This window comes from Borostomias antarcticus (assembly GCF_949987555.1).
Source record: "Borostomias antarcticus genome assembly, chromosome: 12".
Lineage (NCBI taxonomy): Eukaryota > Metazoa > Chordata > Actinopteri > Stomiiformes > Stomiidae > Borostomias > Borostomias antarcticus.
Window position 1 is genome coordinate 12,071,528 of NC_140245.1, and position 23,008 is coordinate 12,094,535.

General features: G+C 44.7%; 1 protein-coding gene across 8 annotated transcripts; it reads left to right on the plus strand.

The window, feature by feature from the left end:
- The first annotated feature begins 4,946 nt into the window (after positions 1-4,946).
- On the plus strand, positions 4,947-22,620 carry prkab2 (protein kinase, AMP-activated, beta 2 non-catalytic subunit). Of its 8 annotated transcripts, none has more exons than XM_084447418.1 (10): positions 4,968-5,027; positions 5,885-5,917; positions 6,182-6,263; positions 7,098-7,270; positions 7,849-8,006; positions 9,133-9,226; positions 9,479-9,593; positions 18,722-18,855; positions 19,133-19,201; positions 19,465-22,620. In XM_084447418.1, the coding sequence occupies exons 4-10, from the start codon at positions 7,115-7,117 to the stop codon at positions 19,540-19,542; spliced, it is 804 nt and encodes a 267-aa protein (XP_084303544.1). In that variant the 5' UTR covers positions 4,968-5,027; positions 5,885-5,917; positions 6,182-6,263; positions 7,098-7,114; the 3' UTR covers positions 19,543-22,620. The 8 variants fall into 8 exon arrangements, 7 of the variants coding, with proteins under 7 accessions (XP_084303545.1, XP_084303540.1, XP_084303546.1 ...); XM_084447416.1 differs by lacking the exon at positions 4,968-5,027 and adding an exon at positions 5,044-5,384 and having other exon boundaries at positions 7,084-7,270; XM_084447414.1 differs by having other exon boundaries at positions 4,948-5,027; positions 5,275-6,263; positions 7,084-7,270.
- Positions 22,621-23,008: the final 388 nt, after the last annotated feature.

A 23,008-nucleotide genomic window follows, 5' to 3' on the forward strand; every position in this document is an offset into this window, starting at 1 on the left:
TCCTATAGGGCCCTCTGACTACCAGGGCCCCCAGCCCTCCTATAGGGCCCTCTGACTACCAGGGCCCCCAGCCCTCCTATAAAGCCCTCTGACTACCAGGGCACCTGGCACTGCAAGTGCCTCTACTGGACCCTCTTACTACCATGGCCACCGCCTCAGGCCCTCTGACTAGAATAGGCCCCCAACTACCTGTGTGGCATGGGGGTCCCAGTAGTCAGAGGGCTTTATAGAGGGCCAGGGGCCCTGGTAGTCAGAGGGCCCTATAGAATGGGCATCAAGAAAAAAAAAAGAAGATTGTTGATGTGCTTCGCAAACTAGTAGTCAAGGGCCCCTGGGCGCCGGCACCATTGGCCCGGTCCGTAATCCGTCTCTGCCTCTCTCCCGTAAAAATTGTATCACGGCCACAACTCTTCTTAAAACCTCCCTCCAGTTCTGCCTCTCTCCATCAATTTGTTTAACTTGCTTAGCCGGCCTGAGCGCAGTCCTGCTGGGAAATAATAATAATAATAATAACTAAAAAAGTAGATTTATTTCCTGGAGAAAATGTGAGGTGGGCTAGCTGCTGCGGCTGTATATAACAGCTGCTGCTAGTATTACTATGGACCGGGCAATCTCCATGCACCCACCGGCGAAGACGGCGTGCGTCTCTAGCCCACTCAGGGGCTGAGTTGTGGGGCCCGTGGCATGGATAGTGGCGTGCTGGTTAGGCTCCGCCCCCTTGTGTCACAGCTTGTCGGGGACAGTACAGTGATCTCCGGGCAATTTCCATGCATCCACCATTGAAGACTGTGTGTCTCTAGCCTACTCAGGCAGCCTCAAACCTACCTGTGAATCCTCTGTATACATTGGTATTTATCCTGCTATGCACTGTATGTATATCAAGTAGTGTACAGAAGCTGGTTACCCTGAAACAGGCTTGTTCTGTGCTGACATCTGTGTTGCTTTAATGGCTCAGTGTGCTAGTAACCGTTTTCTGCCTCCCCTAATGCCTATCTCTCTCCCTCCTATCTTCTAACCAGGTCCAGTGGATGCCCTACTGTCGCCGGCAGACCACCCTGAGTCCGATGTTGTAGTATTTAGTACACACACACACACACACACACACACACACACACACACACACACACACACGTACACACATCAGTCCACATCCGGCTTAGGCCTGGAGCTGATGCTCTTAGCCTTTCTTGCTCTGAAAATTTAATTTAATGTAATTTATTGCTCTTTAAATGTTCTTAGCCATTAGACAAATATATTCCAGGAGCTTGCTCCAGGTTGCTTGTTTCAATATCTGTGTGGTTTGTATGGCTCTATGTGCTACTAACCCTGTTCTGCCTTCCCTCTCCCTAGTGCCTCTCTCTCCCTCCTATCTTCTAACCAGGTCCAGGTCCAGTGGATGCCCCACTGTCACCAGCAGACCTCCCGGAGTCTGATAGATAGTCCCTCTGGAATATGTAGAGAGTTGGTCGTATGCCCACCTCCCTTGTTCTCTGTAAAGCGCATTGTGTTTGTTGCCTCTGGGTATGAAATGCGCCATACAAATAAAGCTTTGATTGATTGATTGATTGATTGATTGATTGATTGATTGATTGATTGATTGATTGATTGATTGAAAAGTGGGTTCTGTGGCGTGAATAGTGGCGTTATGGCAAGGCTCCGCCCCTTTTGGTCATAGCCAGTCAGGGATGGTGTACTCCTCTCCTGGCTACCCACCGGCCCCCACCAGTAAAGATCATGTGTCTCTATTCCACTTTGGCTGAGTTCTGTGCTACCACATTAGTTATAAAAGGGTGCCTGTACCTTTAAGAGAGGCTGCACATGCACACAAATTAAAAAAAAGCAACAGCTGCCACCACTCTAATCCCAACTGATTCTCTGATCCTAGACATGGTCGCATTCAGACAGCTCTATCGCGAAAATTATAAATGTTAAAGCTTATATATTGACACCATCCCACTGAGCAAAGACACGTCTAAAAGACGTCTTTTAGATGTCTTTTTCGGACGTCCAAAGATCCAATTACGAGCCAGAATGAAAGTTTTTTTTAGACGTTCAGATATTTAACCTGTTCTGCATGTCCAGAGACGTCTTAGAGGGGTCCAAGCCAGACGTTTGAATATTAAGGCGTCCAGCAGACGTACAAATGGGGTTCTGGACCGACGGACGTTATTAAGACATGATCTGAACGTCTCCCTGACGTTGTGTGTTTGCTGGGATAAGAATCCTGAGAACTTGCAGAACATTTCTATGTATAATATGTCCGTGTAGCTTAAACACTGTAGGCATGGGGACAAGTTAGACAAAGGGTAAAAATGCAAAATTAGCAGCTCAAAAGTTAGAGTGCATTCCCATATGTTTCAATGGGGAGCGCAGTTGCCAAACAAATCGTCACACAGCGAAAACTATAAGTCACACAGCTTAGATACTTACATTTTATGAATCAGCACAGTTGTGTGAACATTTTGATATATAATATGCTAATAAGCTCTCAAAACTGTAGGAGTGCCAGCAGTTTACAAAATTTGTGAATATTTTCAAAGCAACTGCTGCTACCACTCTAAAAACATAAAGTTTCTGAACATTCCAAAAGCAGTTTCAATGGGACAAAATTAAGCAATTGACCACGAGAGGCAGTGGGTTACAGGGGATTTTACCACAGCTACGGGGCGTTGTTAGGCCCGACGCGATAGCGGAGCTGTGGTAAAATCCCCTGTAACCCACTGCCTCTCGTGGTCAATTGCTTAATTTTGCATTTTTACATTGGGAGAAAAATAGTTCCATTCTTAAACCCAGTCATTAAATGTATCATTTCAAATTAATTTGAGTATTCGCTTCCCGCATATGTCCCACTGTTATTGACACTATAGCTGCCCAATCAGATTCAACAAGTAGTAAATCCCTTTCCGGTTGACACATTTCTAATGGGATTTCTGGTTATTGTCGTTGTGTTTTTGGGAGTTGCAATCGTGGTTTCCAATTTGCGATTGTGTTTTCTCTCTTGCTGTTGTGTATTCTGTATTGCATTTGTGTTTCCGACTTGCAGTTGTGTTTTCTGACTTGCTGTTGTGTTTTTTAACTTTGTTGTTGTGTTTGAACATTGCGGTTGTGTTTTTTGGACTTGCCGTTGTGTTCCGGATTTGCCGTTGTGATTTGCACGCGTCGGCCACCGTACTCGAGTGGTCAATTGCTTTTCTACAACGGTTACTACATATATACAGTATATTCACAAAAAACACTGAGTAGTAACATTCAATAATTTATTTACTGATCATTCTTATCATTTTAGTATTAACAAAATCTTCCGCGATAGGCTATAGTACTGAATTAAATGGTTACCAGGCAACATAGGCTATCTCGCCTATTTGGGTTGGCCTTGTTCACATAAGCCATAAGGCATAATTCGGGTGGTTCATTTGAATATTTCCAGCCATGGTGCAGTTATTTAAACAGTTCTCCAGAGCACTCGTTTTTGCTGGTAGGGGTGTGGAAGTGTTGGAGTCGAACTGATGAGTGCGTTATTGTAATAGGATACGAAAAAGGCGAGGTTGCTGCGAGTGGTTGCTACGCAAAACATAGCCTACCGCTTGCTTTTATCAATGGCCTCGTCAATGAGATTGACTTATTAATACTCATTAATACTAATTGTTATGCGGTCGCAGCCGTGGGTTACAGAGTATTTTACCACGGCTGCTAGCCAATCAGAATCAAGTATCCAAACTCTCCGTTGTAGAAAATAGTTTTAAAAGTTAAATAAATAAAAAAAACTGTAAAAAAAATATCAAAAATCTGAATGGATCTTAAAGAGCTAAACATTATGAACATTTTAAAGTTTGAATCAAGTTTCTAGCACAAAGTATGAAGAAGTAGTTAAGGAGACAAAAACTGGGGAGAACTAGAAGAATAATAAAGAAAGAAAGAAAGAAAGAAATAGTGGGAATATCACAAGTTGGGCTAGCTTCTGCAAGCTAGCCCACCTAATAATAAAGAAAGAAAGAAAGAAATAGTGGGAATATCACAAGTTGGGATAGCTTCTGCAAGTTAGCCCACCTAATAATAGGCTAATAATAATAATTTTAAAGAAACATGCTGTGACAGGCCCACCATCTCTGAGGACAGCTGCCCCTCCGCCTCGCCCGTCAGCCCAGCCGAAGCTCCGAGGTGCAGCCCGAGACAGCAGTGACATCATCCCTGCCCCTCCACCGCAAAGTTCCAGACCTCTTCATCCCCACTGCCATCTTCTTCTTCATCTGTCACCTGTGAGCTCATCCAGGGCAGCGACAAGCCCAGGAGCAGGGTCCGACTGCCAGAGGCGGTCCTGGACCTCACCAGGGTCTTCATTGGATCCTTGGTCAGTTTTCAGTTGTTTGGTAGGCCTATTAGTTTGAGGTTTTTGTGCACTGTTAGTTAGTTAGTTAGTTAGTTAGTTAGTTAGTTAGTTAGTTAATTAGTTAGTTAGTTAGTTAGTATGATAAAGCACATTTCATGTATTGATGTGTTGATTGTTTTCACACTGTTTACTATGGTTTTATGCTCTCAAACTGAATCCTAATCAGGAATAGCCGATTGAATAGCCGGTTCATGGTTGGTGGTGAGAGAATCTACACGATTAAATGTATAAGATAAAGTTTAAGTTAAATGTATAGCCTAAAATAAAGGTTCTTACATGTACGTTTATGTTTGAAGAACTCAAAGGATGACCTCCCTGAATATGGACCTGGAACTGGAGACGTGGCCTCATCCTAATCATGTTATGTTTCTCATAAATAAATAATTGATCTCATATTACTGTGTCGTGGATTGAATTAAAGAGTGAACATGTGTCATCAGGGTACACAGATGCCCATTTGACACAATTCTTTACGATGCATATTTCACCATGGGAACTTGGTGTTTGCGAAACGGCCATATTTAGCTGATTGTCCAAACTGAGTATCCGTAGTCGGTGATAAGCGGGTTGAGAATGTTGACGTTGTAGAAGTTGGAGATAAAAACCCTGCCATAATAGCGCACTTAATTCCAATCAAGTGGTGAGTAACAGAGAAATCTCAATACGTAAAGTTTGCAATCTACATTTGATGTCGATCATCGTAAATGTCACTTGCTGGAATTTAACACTCCAAGTATAGATCGTCTAAAAATATTCCCCACTGTTCAGACGAAGCTGTAGTGGAAGAGTAGCTAACGTTAACTAACCCTAGTTAAATAGCACTAGTGATCAGCGTTAGCTATTTAACATGACTATTATACATATATAACTATTTACCCTGTCAACAGGGAGTATTCGGATAGTTAACTTGCCAGCTGTCTCGTTAGCTGTGTCGCATTAGGACTTGTTGACATTTATGGGGGCGTCGTCGACACAGTCAGTGTGGGTGTGTGAGCTGGTAAGTCGAAGCGGATCGAGAGAGGTATGACATGCACTTGAGAAGCAACAGTCTATGGCAAGGCCACACGACAAGGTAGACATTATAGAACACTGTCAACGGACACATCTATTCTAAATTGTAGGCTCTCAGTAATAGTGCTCAGCTCCAGTAGCCTAAAGAAGGCTTATGCAGAATAATCAGAAATAAAGCAGCAGTCATTCTCACAGTGGGATAGTTTTCATCATTCTGTACCCTGAACAGTAAACATCTAGAATCAGACATAAACAGAATGATCAGAAATCAAGCAGCAGTCATGGTGGAATTTCAGTTCTCATGATCATTTAGAGGTATCCAAACACCTGTAGTTTGCGACTGCCATGTCAGCTATTAAACAACCGTATCCACTCACCCATACCCAAGGCCTTGGCTCTATTGGACTCCACGCCTAGCACCCCGAGATCAGTCAGTCTTTCATTGTTCTTGGTGTTGCGCATTGAAATTGATCAATTTCATTGCAGAAAAGCTGCGTTGGCCAGCCGCTATGCTCAGAGGTACAGTATGGCCATGGCAGGGTCAGTGCTCTCCTCCCTGGGTGCTTCTAAAAGTATTGATTGACATAGTTAACACTTCACTTCATTAACCATATTTTACATTTCATTTAGCCTACATTTAAATTATACTTTTTACAATATAGTATAACTAATAATTACATTCTTCATTCACTGAACAACTGTACACTCCTGCAGAACAACAAATTGTATATTATATATGTGGTATAAATATGGTTACATTTTTCTTCCTATTTTGGCCTGTAGTTCTGGTCCTGTAGTTCCATGGCTGCTGGTCTGGTCCTGTAGTTCCATGGCTGCTGGTCTGGTCCTAGATGTTGTTCAACAGGTGATGGTCCCTGGCTGCGTTCAGGCCGACTGACCTTCACTGTTGCTTTGTGCTCTCAGCCTGACCTGGCTGTCCCTGTCTGATATTAATATATCCTTTTCTCAGGTTCATTGTGTCCACCCTGAGGACACAGGGCCTATAAGTAGCCTATAAGCAATAGTTATCATATTATGCCCAATTTCAATTTAAGTGGTTGGTTGAAAATTATACTTTTCTTGACTTTTAATGCATTGAATTAACATAGAACAACAAACACTTAAAGTTGCCTGTGAAATGAGGGCAGATAGCTAGCTGCTACACACACAATAAAGAGCAAACGACTACTTGTACAGTAGCTGGCTACTATTAAAAATATCTTAACAAAAGGACCAAGTAAAGAGCCTTAATTTGGAACAAAGCGTTGCACACAGCCAGGTTGGGCTTGATGGAGCGAGCTGTCAGTGTCTCGCTACAGACGGACAGCTAAGCTATCCCATGAAAACATGTTGTTGATGGAGCTAGCTGGCTAAGTGTTAGCTAGCTAACTACAGTAGATGGACAGCAAGCTAATAGCCATATGAGCATGTTGTTATGAACATTTTCCCATGCAAACGGGAAACAGTAATTTGCAAGACATTGTTGTGACTCATATGCAATTCTCAAGAACTTAGAAATACCTGATAGTGTTCTTACCTCACAGATATATATTGCTGCAGAACTGTATTCATCAACGACACTCCTGTCCCAAATCAAAGGCTTGCACAATCGAAGCACACAATGATTGGTGCCACCATGGTAGATACACCCCTGCCTACAAGTCAACATTGTGATCATTTTGCAGTGCTCTGGTTGCAGGCTCAGTGAGGTGCATCATGGGTAACACCAGTGACCGGGTTTCCGGAGATCGCCATGGCGCCAAAGCCCAACGCTCCGACAGTGGGGGCAGCCACAAGGACCATGAGCCCAGCAAGATGGTCGATAGCACCGATGACCCCAACATCTTCAACACACACGGACCGGAGTCCAAGGTTATTGCTGCTATCAGACATGAACTCTGTTCTGTAGTCTGTGCTCAGCTCCTACCATCCTTCACAGTCCCTATTAGGACAGAAATGTGAAAAAGAGCATTTTCCTTTAACACTCCTTGGTCAAGGAACAAGCTGCAGACTTTCAAGCTTGGAAATAGGATTTGCTTTCGCTTGCTGAGTTCAGAGCTCTGACAGAGGACATGTTGTTGACAACTGGGATGATTATTTTACTGCACAGTATGTAGATTCAGACAACCTCCTGTTGACCTCTTGGCTGCTGGTCACCCTCACAAAAGAGGGGTTTTGACCACAATGGGTCCTTTCTGGTTAAATAACTGTTAAATAAAATTAAAAATGTAAGAGGACATAACAATTGGGTACATCTAATAAAACACATCACACAGGACGAAGTGCCCCAAGGGCCAATGAAGGTGAGCACACCAGGAGAACAGCCACCGTAGATGGTAGTGACGCAGCGATGACCTGGAGATGCCCGTTCATTTGTCTGATTCCTCTGGCCTGTCCTCTCAGTTCACCTGTCTGATTCCTCTGGCTTGTCCTTTCCCCTGTCCTCTCAGCTACTGGGAGAGAAGGAGTTCACCCCCGACCTGGATGACCTGGTGAAGACCAGCCCTCAGGCACGGCCCACGGTCATCCGTTGGTCCGGAGGGGGCAAGGAGGTCTACATCGCTGGCTCCTTCAACAGCTGGAGCACCAAGATCCCCCTCAACAAGAGGTACAGGACACAGGACACATGCATGACCCTGGGTAGTTCCTTCCTGGTTTGCTGTCTCAAATGCCAGCCACGCCCAACGAGACCTCAGAGACAAGAATAGACAGCTCAAAAACTACTGGTGTTAAATGAGACGGTGTAGCAGGGTGTGCTATTTCGGTGTCCAGTACAGAGAGAAACTTCCTGTCACCAATAGGTGGCGCTCTAAGCGTGACTCAATACCGATGCATAGATGTGTTCAGGAGGCGACCTTCATGAACCCTGAGCAATTTGGAGTAAATCGGATAACGTATGTAGGAGTTTTATGAGTACTTCCTGTTTCACCAGTAGGTGGCGCTGTAGGTATGGCGAAATACTGGCTTACAGATGCGTTCAAGATGCGACCTTCATCAAGCATGAGCAATTTGGAGTAAATCGGATAATGTATGTAGGAGTTATGAGGACTTCCTGTTTCACCAGTAGGTCGGTATTGAGTCACACTTACAGCGCCACCTACTGGTGAAACAGGAAGTCCTCATAACTCCTACATACGTTATCCGATTTACTCCAAATTGCTCAGGGTTGATGAAGGTCGCGTCCTGGACACATCTGTAGGTCAGTATTGAGTCATACTTATAGCGCCGCCTACAGGTCAAGCAGGAAGTCATCATAACTCCTACATACATTGTCAGATTTACTCAACATTTCTCACGCTTCATCAAGGTACCGCCCTGAACACATCTATGCATCGGTATTGAGTCACGGTTAGAGCGCCACCTACTGGTGACAGGAAGTTTCTCTCAGTACTGGACACTGAAATAGCACAGCCTTTAACGGCGCCGCACCCCGACACGCGTGGGGTGCGAGGGCCCGCTCAATGCTGCTCGCAGCCCTAGTAATCCTTACAATTTCAATAGGGCCTCGCACCGCCAGTGCTCGGGCCCTAATAATCCTTACAATTTCAATAGGGCCTCGCACCGCCAGTGCTCGGGCCCTAATAATCCTTACAATTTCAATAGGGCCTCGCACCACCAGTGCTCGGGCCCTAATGATAAAAAAAATTCAACAGTAATGTATCCATTCTACATTAATGATAATGAATCTTAATTACTGATGATTAATGATAATCTCTCCTTTGTCCTTTTGGCAGTCATAATGATTTTGTGGCCATCCTGGACCTCCCAGAGGGAGAGCACCAGTACAAGTTCTTTGTGGACGGACAGTGGCTCCATGACCCCTCAGAAGTAAGGATGCCCAACATGGACAAAACAGACGGGAGCTCAGAATGTTGATGATGTCTGGCAGGTTTCTCCAGCTCGTTCCTGGACTGTGGATTCTGCCTTCAAACATCTCTGATCAGAGACATTAGATACCAGACACCAAGTAGATGGTTTACACAGCTTGTCACTTTGGGTCTCTCTCTCTCTCTCTCTCTCTCTCTCTCTCTCTCTCTCTCTCTCTCTCTCTCTCTCTCTCTCTCTCTCTCTCTCTCTCAGCCCGTGGTGACCAGCCAGCTGGGCACCATCAACAACCTGATCCAGGTGAAGCAGTCGGACTTCGAGGTGTTTGACGCTCTGCAGGTGGACTCTGTGATGTGCTCCGACACCTCAGGTACGGAGGCCTGGGAGGATCATGGTCTAGATTCATTAGATGGGTTAATAGTCGTCCTCTGACCGGGTGCATGGCAGGGATGAGCGCAGAGAGTCCTTTATCCAACTCTACGCTGCAGCCTCTGCTAGTCGCTTAGGAAATGCCATCTAAAAAAAATAGATTGGACTTCTGGCTTGGCGAACTATGGAGTAGCACGCAAGTTTAGGAGCTCCAGCAGTATTGTTTAATTGCGTATTACAATAGGCACTTTTCAACTACCGTTTCTTAGTTATAGTTAATGTATATTCTTTAACTGCCTTCCTTGTTTGTTGATCGTGAAAATGCCACCGAAACCCAACAAATCTCAAAACCAATCTCAACTGAAGCTAACTTAGTGCGGCGGGGCCTCGGTCTCACCTGGGTCTTCAGCCCCTCCGGATGTTCTCTCCACCCCGGCAGTCGGCGCGGAGAGTATCTCGGCCCTCAAATCCGAGGTTATTTTATCTGTGCGTAATGAGATTGCGGAAATCTTTAACGCTGAACTGCACTCTGCTTTGGGGAATGACTTGATAACGAGTTGCAGGCGATGAACACTGAACTGTCGGGCAAGATAACATCGATGCAGTCTGATGTAGCTGGGCAGGGGCAAGAGAGCTGAAGAGGATCAAGGTTAGTGGGATGACCATCTCAGTTTTCCCGGATCATACTGCCAAGATAGCCTGAGCACGTGCAGCGTTCAACGATGTGCGACAGAAACTTCGGGACATAGAGGGTCTCCGGTTCGGGATTCTCCATCCAGCCCGTCTGCGCGTCACATACAATGGGGAGGAGAAGGAGTTTAAGTCGCCTGAAGAAGCTGAAGCCTTTATTAGAACTTTGAAACAGTGACTGATCTGATAGTTTAGGCTGTCTGCGTTTTCTTGCTGCCTAGCAAGGCTATTCTGGTGAGTTGTTTATGCAACGAACGTAGCATATTTATGTAGACATTATCCAGCTGGTCATTAAACATGGAACGGGATGGATCCGATTCCTGATCTAGCTAGCTATAGTCCTGATTGCATTGGTCATGTTCTACAGGGTATGGGTTATCCCACTGTAAGTTTGTTTTTCACTTTGAAGGTAAGCCTCAGCTGTCACATTTTTGATGCCTAGATTTAATGTTCTTTTGCACTTTCTTGGCAGAAGGCACTGTTATGTGCCTCATGGTCATTCGTGGCCTTGCTCATTAGGCCTACACATTATAGCTTAGTGGTGTAGTTTTCTTTTTGTGTAGCCTACTCCGAGGACGGCAGAATAAATGCAGAATGCTGGCTTTTTAAAATTTCTCTCTGATTAAATACAGAATGCTGACTTTTTTATTTTTCTCTCTATTTTTGATTTATTACAGTGAATTGTCGACAGTTAACATATTTATCCTATACAAATGCGGTTGGGTTGATTATGTTTTGTTTACGGTATTTTCACTGAAGAAGGCTACGGCTCTATTTAAGTAACTGCCGACACACTTATATTTAGTCTATGCTTCGTTCTGCTTTAAATATTATGCATCACCAGCCACCACCAGAAATGTATATTTATTTATTTTTGCGTAGGCTATGCGTTGAAGGTTATCAGCCAACTCAAGTTGCACTGTATTCTATGTGCCTTCTATAATATGTGTAACTGCTGAGCTCTTTTTTTGGTTTTGTTAGCTCTGGTTACAGTCGTAAGTACCTTTGGTAAGGGGATGACTCCTGTTGGAGTCTGCACAGTTGCTTCCATCGTTTGGAGATGGGAACACTTGATGTGCAGGGGGGGACAATTCTGGGAGGGGTGGGTGGGATTGGGATGGGTGTTTGTGTGTTTTTTGCTGTATCCTGTGTTGTTTTCCATTCTGTTTAGGTTTATTCTTTAGTATGCACTTTTCTGAATCTGTCGCAATGTCACCCAGACTGGTACTTTCCCTCAATTCCATCTCTACTACTATGCAGTTGGTTTACTCTGTTGATATCACATAATGGCTAGTACAGATATCTCAATGGGATCTGGGAGCCCTGTTAGATTCCTGTCATGGAACGTTGGTGGAATAAATGGGCCAATTAAACGGGCTAGGGTATTTTCCCATATTAAAAAGCTGAAGGGCAATATTATATTTCTCCAGGAAACTCATTTACGTACTGGTGATCAGTCTAGGCTTTTAGATCATGGATCGGACAGGCTTTTCATTCTAAATTTTAAGTTAGAGCACGGGGGGCAGCTATACTGATCGATAAGACAATACAGTTCACTCTTACCGACACTATTTCAGATATCAATGGTCGCTACGTAATGGTTACTGGCTCTCTATATCAAACCCCAGTTGCTCTTGTGAGTGTGTATACACCTAACTGGGACGATGACACGTTCATGAAGAATCTCTTATCCTTGCTTCCTGATTTGAATACCCACTACCTGATATGGGGAGGAGATATCAATTGTGTCATAGATCCCCATCTTGATCGATCTAGTACTAGGGCTACCGTACCCTTCGAAGATGTCTCAAACCCTATCCACTTTCATGGACCAATCTGGCTGCATTGACCCGTGGAGATTTCTCCATCCTACTGATAAACAATTCTCCTTCTTTTCCCAAGTTCACCACTCCTACTCACGATTGTTTTTTTCTTAGATAAGGCCCTATTACCTTCTTTGACCTGAGCTGAATACACTGCTATAACCATTTCAGGTCATGCACCTGTAATTTTTTAACTTTCTTTTAAAACTAAGCGTAAAGAAGCCCGTACGTTGAGGCTTGACCCCACTCTGCTCTCTTCTGCTGAATTTTGTGGTGTTATTTCTCAAGCCATTGATTTCTTTCTTGCAACTAATAGGAATGACGAAACCTCACCCTCGTTGTTATGGGAGACTCTTAAAGCAAATATTAGGGGCGTAGTTATCTCCTATACTGCTCATGCCAATATAACTCGCTTTAGGAGATAACAAGAGTTAGTGACATGGATTTCAGATCTTGATCGGCGCTATGCCGTAACCCCCAATCCGGAAATTTAGGCTTAGTCTTCAGACAATTTGATCTTTTGACTACCAGAGATTCGGAGCAGCTGATACTTAAGACACGGGGTATCTTGTATGAGCATGGTGACAAGGCAGGGTGACTCCTGGCTCATCAGTTGAAGGGCAGATCAGCCTCACAATTAATTCCCCAAATTTGTGACGATTCTGGTTTACTTACAACAGACCCAAAACATATTAACAATACATTTACGTAATTCTATTCCAAACTCTATACCTCCGAGTCTCCTGAAGATACCTCTGTAATGTCAGATTTCTTTTCAAGTCGAACCATTCCAAAAATCTCCTCAGATGATTGTCAGGACCTAGATCAGCCCTTGAGCCTTAGTGAGGTCATGGCAGCTATTCAGCGAATGCAGAGCGTGAAGTCTCCGGGCCCGGATGGCTATCGGGTGGAATTTGACAAGAAATTCTCTAACAAATTAACTCCTTTACTATTGGAGATGTTCGAAGACTCATTACATAGAGGTGTCCTGCCCCCCACTCTCACTCAAGCCTCCATCTCTTTACTCTTTACGAAGGATAAAGACCCCACAAGTTGCTCTTCCTATCGTCCAATTTCACTCCTCAATGTGGATGTAAAAATATTGGCTTAAGTACTGGCTGGTAGAGTAGAGACCGTTCTCCCCACAGTGATATCTGAAGACCAGACAGGCTTTATAAAGAATCGTCATTCCTTCACAAATATCCGTAGGTTATTAGGCATCATTCATACACCACATTCTCAATCAGTTCCTGAGGTGGTTGTTTCATTGGACGCTGAGAAGGCTTTCGATAGGGTAGAGTGGGGCTATCTGTTCTTTACACTCAAACAATTTGGTCTGCTATACACCTCCCCCCAGGCATGTGTCTTGACCAACGGCTCTCGCTCTGGGTTTTTTCCTCTTTCACGCGGGACACGACAGGAGTGCCCTCTGTTCCCTTTGCTCTTCGCTATCGCCATTGAGCCCCTGTCCATAGCACTCAAGGCTGATACTGTGTTCTCTGGGGTCAGAAGCGGGGGTACTGAGCACAGGGGGTCAGAAGCGGGGGTACTGAGCACAGGACATCTCTTTATGCTGATGATTTACAACCCCAGAGAATTAGACTGTCTTTATTGCAGAGAAGTAGACGGCTAGGAGGACTAGGCCTGCCAAACTTCAGGCGCTACTATTGGGCTGCCAATCTTCACAAAGTTGTTCTTTGGATAAGTGAATCGGATAGTAGCTGGTGTAAACTTGAGGCTAGCTCTTGTTTATCATCCTCCCTCCATGCTTTCGTCTGCTGTGGCCTGCCATTATCTCCATCAGAACATAGTACTAATCCTGTTGTTGTTTCAACACTAAAGATCTGGGCCCAAATTAGAAGTAAATTTGGATGGACCTCGCTCACCATGGCGGCTCCTATTTGTAATAACCATCTTTTCTTGCTAGCTAAATTTGACTCTGGGTTTACCGCATGGAGCAGAGAGGGTTTGAGCGATCTATGAGACTGGTATATTGATGGTCTATTTGCAGAATTTGGTGACCTATGTGCCACTTATGTGACACATAATTTGCACCGTTCTGACCGGTTAAGTTTTTTTCAGGTCTGATACTTTGTGAAGACTCATCCCTCTATGTTCCCACAGTTGCCCCCTCCCTCAGGTATTGAATGTTTCCTCCCTCCAGCAAGTATGGATAGGGGTCATGTCTCATATCTCTATGAGGCTATTCCTTGTGATGACACTGCCTCGCATATAATTAGGATGGGTTGGGAGACTGAACTGGGTATTATTTTTTCGGATGAGTGGTGGGAGACTGCTTTGGAAAATGTTAACTCCTCCTCCTCATGTGCTCGGCTTAATCTCATCCATTTAAAGTTACTCATAGAGTTCATTACAGCAAAGCCAAACTATCAAGAATCTACCCCAATGTAACTGACAACTGTAATGGATGGGGGAGGGACAGAGACCTTATACTGTGTGCGGACATCATCTTCTTTTACAAAAATATTGACACCCCTTGCACTTCTGTCAAATAATGCACCACTTCTCCCAGAAAATTTATGCAATTACAAATGCTTTGGTATTCACATGTTTATTTATTTTGTTTGCACTGGAACAACACAAAAAAGCAGAGAAAAAAGACAAATCTGATATCATTCTATACATAATTACAAGAAAGAAAAGGGCCGGACAAAATTATTGGCACCCTCACCTTAATATTTTGTAGCACATCCTTTGGAAAAAATAACTGAAATCAATCGCTTCCTGTAACCATCAATGAGCTTCTTACACCTCTCTACTGGAATTTTGGACCACTGCTTTTGCCAACTGCTCCAGGTCTCTCAGTTTTGAAGGGTGCCTTCTCCCAACTGCTGTTTTGAAATCTCTCCACAGGTGCTCTATGGGATTTAGATCTGGACTCATTGCTGGCCACTTCAGAACTCTCCAGTGCTTTGTCTTAAAGCATTTCTGCGTGCTTTTTGAAGTATGCTTTGGGTCATTGTCCTGCTGGAAGACCCATGATCTCTGACGGAGACCCAGCTTTCTGACACTGGGCCCTACATTGCGCTCAAAAATTATTTGGTAGTCTTCAGATCTCATGATGCCATGCACACAGTCAAGGCATCCGGTGCCAGACGCAGCAAAGCCACCCCAAAACATCTGTGAACCTCCACCATGTTTGATAGTAGGAGCCGTGTTCTTTTCTTTGAAAGCCTCATTCCATTTTATGTACACAGTACAATGATGTGCTTTACCAAAAAGCTCTGATTTGGTCTCATCTGTCCACAGGACATTCTTCCAGAAGGATTTCTGCTTCCTCAGATACGTTTTGGCAAACTCCAGTCTGGCTCCTGTGGACACAGAGAAATTAAACAGCTAAATGACTTCCTAGCTGCAAATTGTATCTTGGACACTTTTCAGTCAGATTTTCGCCAGCATCATAGCACAGAGACAGCGCTGGGGAAGGTTGTTAACGACCTCAGAATAAATGCAGACTCGAAAAACCTCTCTGTCCTCTCCGGATCTGTCCTTGACTGATTCAGGACGTATTTAACTGGCCGAGAGTTTTTCGTCGCTCTTGATGACCACAGATCAAAACAACACTCATGACGTGGGGTTCCACAAGGATCAATTCTAGGGCCCCTACTTTTCAGTCTGTACATGTTACCCCTACCATAGCTATGCTGATGACACCCAGCTCTACATCACTGACACCCCTCGACTACAGCTCAGTTGACCGCTTGACAGAATGTATTGCTGAAATAAATGTGTGGATGTCACAGAACTTCCTCCAGTTGAACCAGGACAAAACTGAAATATTGATCATTGGCGAAAAGGATGAAAGAGAGACTATCAGTACACTTAAAAACACTGTCACTGAATACGAAATGCCAGGCAAGAAATGTAGGTGTCGTGCTGACCTTAGCTTTTATGCCCAAATAAAGAATGTAACAAGGACCTAATTTTATCACCTAAGAAACATTGCCAAGGTGAAACCTTTCGTCTCCCACACTGATACTGAAAGACGCATGCTTTTGCGTGCTATTGTAACACTCTCCTCTCTGGCCTACCAAAAAATGAGATTAGTAAAATCCAACTGATTCAAAATGCTGCAGCATGTGTTCTTACAAAGACCAGAAGGAGGGCTCACATCACACCAGTTTTAAAATCACTGCACTGGTTACCTGTCAGTTTATAATATATTTTAAGATTATTTTATTAGTCTATAAGTCATTACATTATCAAACACCTGAATACATGTCAGATATGCTTTTAAAATATACACCTAGTAGGTCCCTCAGGTCCTCTGGCACTGAGCTTTTAATGGTTCCTAGAGCCAGGACTAAGAGGCATGGGGAGGAGCCTTCAGTTCTTATGCCCCCAGCCTTTGGAACACCCTGCTAGAGGACCTGAGAATTTCTGAGACTGTGGAAACTTTTAAGCAAGATAAACAAGCAAAACATACCTTTTACCACGTAGCTTTACTTATCTTAATATCCTAGTGTTTCTACATTTTATTAATCTGTTTTTATAGTTTTTGTGTGTTGGCTGTAAGCCGACACACCAAGGAGAGGGAATCCTTTTTGTCCATGCTTCTTGCGTCTTGCGTCTTTCTTGCGGCATGTTGTTGACCTGCAATTCCATTGCTGCTACCACAAGAGGCAGTAGTCCCAGAACATCAAAACCAAAAGACTCCACTGACCCCTACATGCGTAGTTTCTCTCCCTATGTGTGTGTACGGGGTGTGCAGGGGGGGGGGGGGGCATTGGGAGTAATAACAATGTCAGAGAAGACCCTGTGCAAGACCCCACGGTACGCTACTGCATTATAGACAGACAGTCCTCATTACAATAGGAGAGAATACTTCAAATCCTATAGTAATTAATTTTTGTATAGGATGTGATGCACCAGTCGCTCTACGCCTATGTGGTTTATTTTCAGTGATTAGACTGACTGTTGACTGGCACAGCTTTAGGTGGTGATGGAGAAATGAGCTTAATGTATTGATGCTTTTTTGTGCGTGACTTACAGTGCCAGCGCACCTAGTATAGCGTTCGTCCGGTCATCAGTCCCTCCCTCCCTCCCCTCCGTTACTGCGGACAATGTTGGCCTACATTTCTCTGTTGGCACCGCAAGAGGCAGTAGTCCCAGCACACCAAAATCAAGAAGGACACCAAAATCAACCCGCCGATCTACACTGCACAAGTAGAGTAGTGGTGAGAGCATTGGACTCCCACCCTGGAGACTGGGGTTGAAGACCCGGTGGGGATGACTTTATGGGACTATACCCCAAACCTCCACATGTTCATCCTTTCACTCCAACCTTTACCCCTTGCCTTATAGACCAGATCCTGTCCCAACCCCAACCCATATTCTAACCCCAACCCACACTAGGGACTGGAAGAAGGAAACCAAAACCCACCCGCCGATCTCCACTGCACAAGTAGAGTAGTGGTGAGAGCATTGGACTTCCACCCAGGAGACCGGGGTTCCTGGTGGGGATGACTTTATGTTATCATCAGTGTAACTGGTTTAGCCACTGACCGCTACCATTAATGTTATGGAAGCTGCTGCTAGTTGTTGTGAGCCCATGAGCTAACTGGCTATCCCGCTCTTATTGTGCTGGATTAGCATTGGAAGCATTGGAACTGATGTGTCCAGGTGACAAGACCTATCTTTATTTATCAAACATTACGGTCCTACCATTCCCGCACAGAAACAAGCCAGCCAACACACATAAGCCAGGCTCGACCTGGCCTGGGTATAGTTTGTATTCTATTTTACACTATCTTTAATTTTTACTTATTTCTTACTGTGTTTGTATGATTTATGTTTTTATCCTTCTCCTTTTATGTAAAGCACTATGTGCTACATTGATTTGTATGAATGGTGCTATATAAATAAAATGACATTGACAATTAAACAAAATAAATTGCATGTAGATCTTTGCTGAGTAAAGACAGGCTGACGTTCTGTTTTGGGGGGAGAGCAAAGTGAGAGATCCTGCACAGCGAATGCATATTGACTGCCAGTGAGTGGTTGGGAATCTCAGTTTTAGACTAGTCGTACAGTCAGCTGCAAAACCACCGTCTAGTCGTCAGTGAAAATAGTTGCTGTGCACATCCCTAGCACATAGACTGCGTCATGTGTTGTAAAGAAGATTAGTAGAGGAAACAGAAGTGTGTGTGTGCGTGCGTGCGTGCGTGCGTGTGTGTTAGGGGTGTAACGATACACTAATCTCATGATACGATACACGATATTGGGTTGACGATAACGCGATATGATACACTAAGGGCAGGTGTGAAGCGCTGCAGTAGCGCTGCTGTTCACACCAGTAGTGCATTTCTCCACCTTTCTACTCCACTACACTTTGTGAATTTAGAGCTTAACTGTTGTAATATCATGGATAGACCTAGAGACAAAAGACGTGTTTGTTACCAGTGTTGTGTAGCCAGCGTTCACTGATATACAATAAACATATCACAATATTGTTTTCACCTTGATGATACGTATTGTGACGTTTCTGTATCGCGATATATTGTGGCACGATATATTGTTACAACCCTAGTGTGTGTGTGTGTGTGTGTGTGTGTGTGTGTGTGTGTGTGTGTGTGTGTGTGTGTGTTTGTTGCAGACCTGTCCAGCTCGCCCCCGGGCCCGTACGGTCAGGACCAGTACATGTTTAAACCCGAGGAGCGCTTCAAGGCTCCGCCCATCCTCCCCCCTCACCTGCTGCAGGTCATCCTGAACAAGGACACCAACATCTCGGTCAGTACTGACAGTACTGGACCCTCCTCCTATCACTCTCCCTCTCTCGCTCTCTCCCATTACTCTCCCTCTCTTGCTCTCTCTGTTCCTGTCTGTATCTCTCTCTCTCTCTCTCTCTCTGTGTCATGTCTCTCTACGGTCACCTGCTCTGCTACTCTGCTCCCTCTTCTGTCTTTCTTTCTTTCCTCCTCATTCTCTCTGCCTCCACCATAGACATAGTGATCACTAATCTCTCTCTCTCTCTCTCTCTCTCGCTCTCCTCTCTCTCTCTCTCTAGTGTGATCCTGCCCTGCTGCCTGAGCCCAACCATGTGATGCTCAACCACCTGTACGCTCTCTCAATAAAGGTGGGTGGAGCTCCAGAAACACAGCTGACCGTCTCAGACACTCCGTCTGCGCATCACTGAGATAACCAACCAGCGCTCCTCTCTCCTCTATCATCTCTCTCTCTATCCATCTCTCTCTTTATCTAACTCTATCCATCTGTCTTTCTCTCTATTCATCTCTCTCATTTCATCTCTCTCTTTATCCATCTCTCTTTATCCATCTCTCTCTCTATCCATTTCTCTATACCTCTCTATCCATCTCTCTCTCTCTGTCTGTTCCCCAGGATGGAGTGATGGTGCTCAGCGCAACCCACAGATACAAAAAGAAATACGTCACGTCTCTGCTTTACAAGCCCATATAAACCACATACCGCCTGTGTGTGCGTGTGTGTGCGCGCGCGTGTGTGCGCACACACCCTCCTGCGGCAGTGTGTGTATGTGTGTGTGTTCTAACTCAGTGCTTTTAGAGGGCAGCATGTTTTGTACTCTGGTATGTACCGTCATGTCTAGTTGAGATTGCGCTGTACAGTGTTAACTAGCAGTCTACAGCTCCGCCCAGGGCGGGGACAGTCTACAGACCAGCCCAGGGTCCGCCCAGGGCGGGGACAGTCTACAGACCAGCCCAAGGTCCGCCCAGGGCAGTGACAGTCTACAGACCAGCCCAAGGTCCGCCCAGGGCGGGGACAGTCTACAGACCAGCCCAAGGTCCGCCCAGGGCAAACCTCCTCCCTGAACGGGGCTCTGCTTAGATTAGTGCTGCACATGTGCAGAGAGGCTGAGTGGACTCTGTCCCTCCAGACGTCCCTGTCCCTCTGTCCCTCTGAGGGACGATAATCACCAGATCCAGGTCAAATAGGACCTCATGACTATGGGGCTTTGCTTGAGTCTTCCTGGAGGCTCAGGTGGGGGGGGGTTGCATTGTACCAGGCAAGATTAATCAATATCAGAGTATTTGGAATGATTTCAAATAGTATTTTGGACCTAGGTCTGATCCCCGCACACAGTGGCGATCTCCCATGATGCATCTGCAGTTAAATGGTGAGGAGGGACAGGGGTGTGTGTGAATGTGTGTGTGTTTGCAGCAGGTCTGTGCTTTAGGAGAGCATGGGGACGTTTGAAGGTTTGAGGAAGTCAGATGAAAGGACATCTGCTTCCATTGATCAGATTGATATTCTAGTCAAGGTTGTGTTTTGTTTTAAGACTGTATTGTGTTACTATTACCTGAGTTGAAGTGGAAACTATTTTGTACATAGTATAAATGTGAGGTGCAATTAAATGGACTAAAGACTTTTTGGGACAGAGTACTTATTTTCCAGCTGGCTACTTGTCCTGAGCACAGTTCCAAACCAAAGCCCCTGTGTGGATGTGGATGTGACGACGCTCTCAGAGTCCTGCTGTTGCCTGAAGGACCTGATGCTTCATCCATGTGTCTGACCCCCCTGCCCTCTAAGAGCAGTGAGCAGGACTGATGATGACCCAAGCTTTCAACTATGCAGCAGACAACTCTCCTACTGTAGCTTTTCATTGGATAATAAAGCCCAGTCATCATTTGTGTGTGTTTCTGTCCCCCACCCGATGTGGGAGGGGCTTCAGATGGACCCCTGTACGCTAGCATGTGCGTCCCTGCGTTCATCACACCTACCAGAGCCCTCCACCTGGGGGCGGTCAACACATTTCATTTTTCCCATTGCTAAGTACACCGGACACTAGTACACTACTATGTACAGTACACTCTGTACATAAACAACTATGCTTGGTGTCTACTCAGGAGGCTGTCTACTTTCTAAATCAACAGAGTTCAGAGCTTGAGGTGTTCAGTGTTGGTGCTTGAGGTGTTCAGTGTTGGTGCTTCCTCTAAAAGTTAGGATTCTCATAGGTTAGTACCGGGGTTAGGTGCATTGTGGCTACAATTATCATTAGTTGTAGTCGTTATATTCACAACATAGATCAGATCAGTCTTATTTAGGTAGTTGATCCTGTTGGGTAGATCACAGACGGTTAGTCATGATGTTAGGGGGGCGTCTGGGGGTTCAGTGCAAAGTAGGGCTGTCTGTTTCTTCTATTGACATTGAGGCGCAGTGAGAAGCTCATGCTGGTGACATAAGGAGCCTGTCTGAATGGCTTCAGGCATGTAGCCCAGCCCACTCACAATAGAGCAGACGTCTCTTCCAGCGAGAAGCAGGGCAAATATAACACAATGCTCAAAAGTGACATCATGTATCATACTATAGAATCCCTTCATTTAGCTGCAAACGGTTGCGAGTCGACTGGAGAATGAGCGCGAAGCACAGGCGAATTAAACACAATATTCATAAGTTATATTATGTGTCAATACACTGAACCTGGCAGTGAAGGTGTTAGCGGTCGGACATTTCACAGTAGTAGGAACCGTTAACAGGAACACTTATAGGCAAATGTCCAAATCTTACATTGTCATATTCATTATGTATTTTTGTTCTAAAGAAAGTCAAAATTGCTTGAGGTTCTTTTTATATAAACTATTTTAATCAGTGAAATGATTGCTCTATAGATGCATCTAACCTAAAAAAGTCCACTCCACTTCCACATTCAACAACTGGACATGCTGACGACATGCATCATGGGTGGGGGACGGCAGGTTCACTGGGCACATGTTTGTTGTTTTTTGCTATGTATCAATTAGGAATGTATTCATCTGATACTCCTGTCTGTATTCATACAGTGGCTTTGACACCTCAACAGTAGTTGACTGCATGTACTGATTGTAGTACAGTAGACTATGAGTACATGGTGCATTTCACACCTGATTTACATGTTGGACTCAATTGTATTGGTTTCTAAAAAAATAATGTAGGTTTGTATTGGCTTACAGTTAACATTCACAGTATTCATAGCTCTTACATTTGTGATTTATATATGAATAATGAACAGGTGTTCAGGGTTGACCATAGATTTACTTCATATTCCACTGTTACAGTACACTTGTATTATTGTGGTACTTTTAAACATCTATGGGTTCAGAATATATTGTATGACGCAGTGCAAATATGTGTGGAAAGTTGAAACAGAACAATAAAGAGAGAAGTTAAAGGACTGAGGGGTGAACACAGCGCTTTAGAGGCCTGGTCCTCTCTGTTCTTCCCTTGATGTGAGGGAGTGAACACAGCGCTTTAGAGGCCTGGTCCTCTCTGTTCTTCCCTTGATGTGAGGGGGTGAACACAGCGCTTTAGAGGCCTGGTCCTCTCTGTTCTTCCCTTGATGTGAGGGGGTGAACACAGCGCTTTAGAGGCCTGGTCCTCTCTGTTCTTCCCTTGATGTGAGGGAGTGAACACAGCGCTTTAGAGGCCTGGTCCTCTCTGTTCTTCCCTTGATGTGAGGGGGTGAACACAGCGCTTTAGAGCAGAAACCAAAACTTGAATTTTACAAACTGTAACATGTTTGTTTTATAAAATGCTTTGCTGTGCCATTGTGTGAGTAGTTTGCCATGCTGTGGGGTTGTTTCGGTTGTTTGCAAATAAAAAAGGAAGGCGAGTTTATCCATGGTTGTCTAGTCTTTTTTAGATGGTTAGGTGCGTTCAGTCTGTCTTTCATGGAGTTCAGTCTGTCTTTCATGGGGTTCAGTCTGTCCTTTCATGGGGTTCAGTCTGTCTTTCATGGGGTTCAGTCTGTCTTTAATGGGGTTCAGTCTGTCTTTCATGGGGTTCAGTCTGTCTTTCATGGGGTGGAGGTTGAACGTTTCTGTGCTCCCCCAGCACACAGACCATAATCATGCCTTTCCAACACGGTGTTTCCACACATTCAGACACAATCAGACTACACACTCCGATTTTTTAATGTTTTGGGGGATTT

Bases quoted from the DNA above. Each gene is read 5' to 3' on its own strand.
- prkab2 (XM_084447414.1), top strand. The intron at 7,271-7,848 runs GTTATTGCTGCT...CTGTCCTCTCAG, and splicing joins CACACGGACCGGAGTCCAAG to CTACTGGGAGAGAAGGAGTT. The intron at 18,856-19,132 runs GTCAGTACTGAC...CTCTCTCTCTAG, and splicing joins ACAAGGACACCAACATCTCG to TGTGATCCTGCCCTGCTGCC.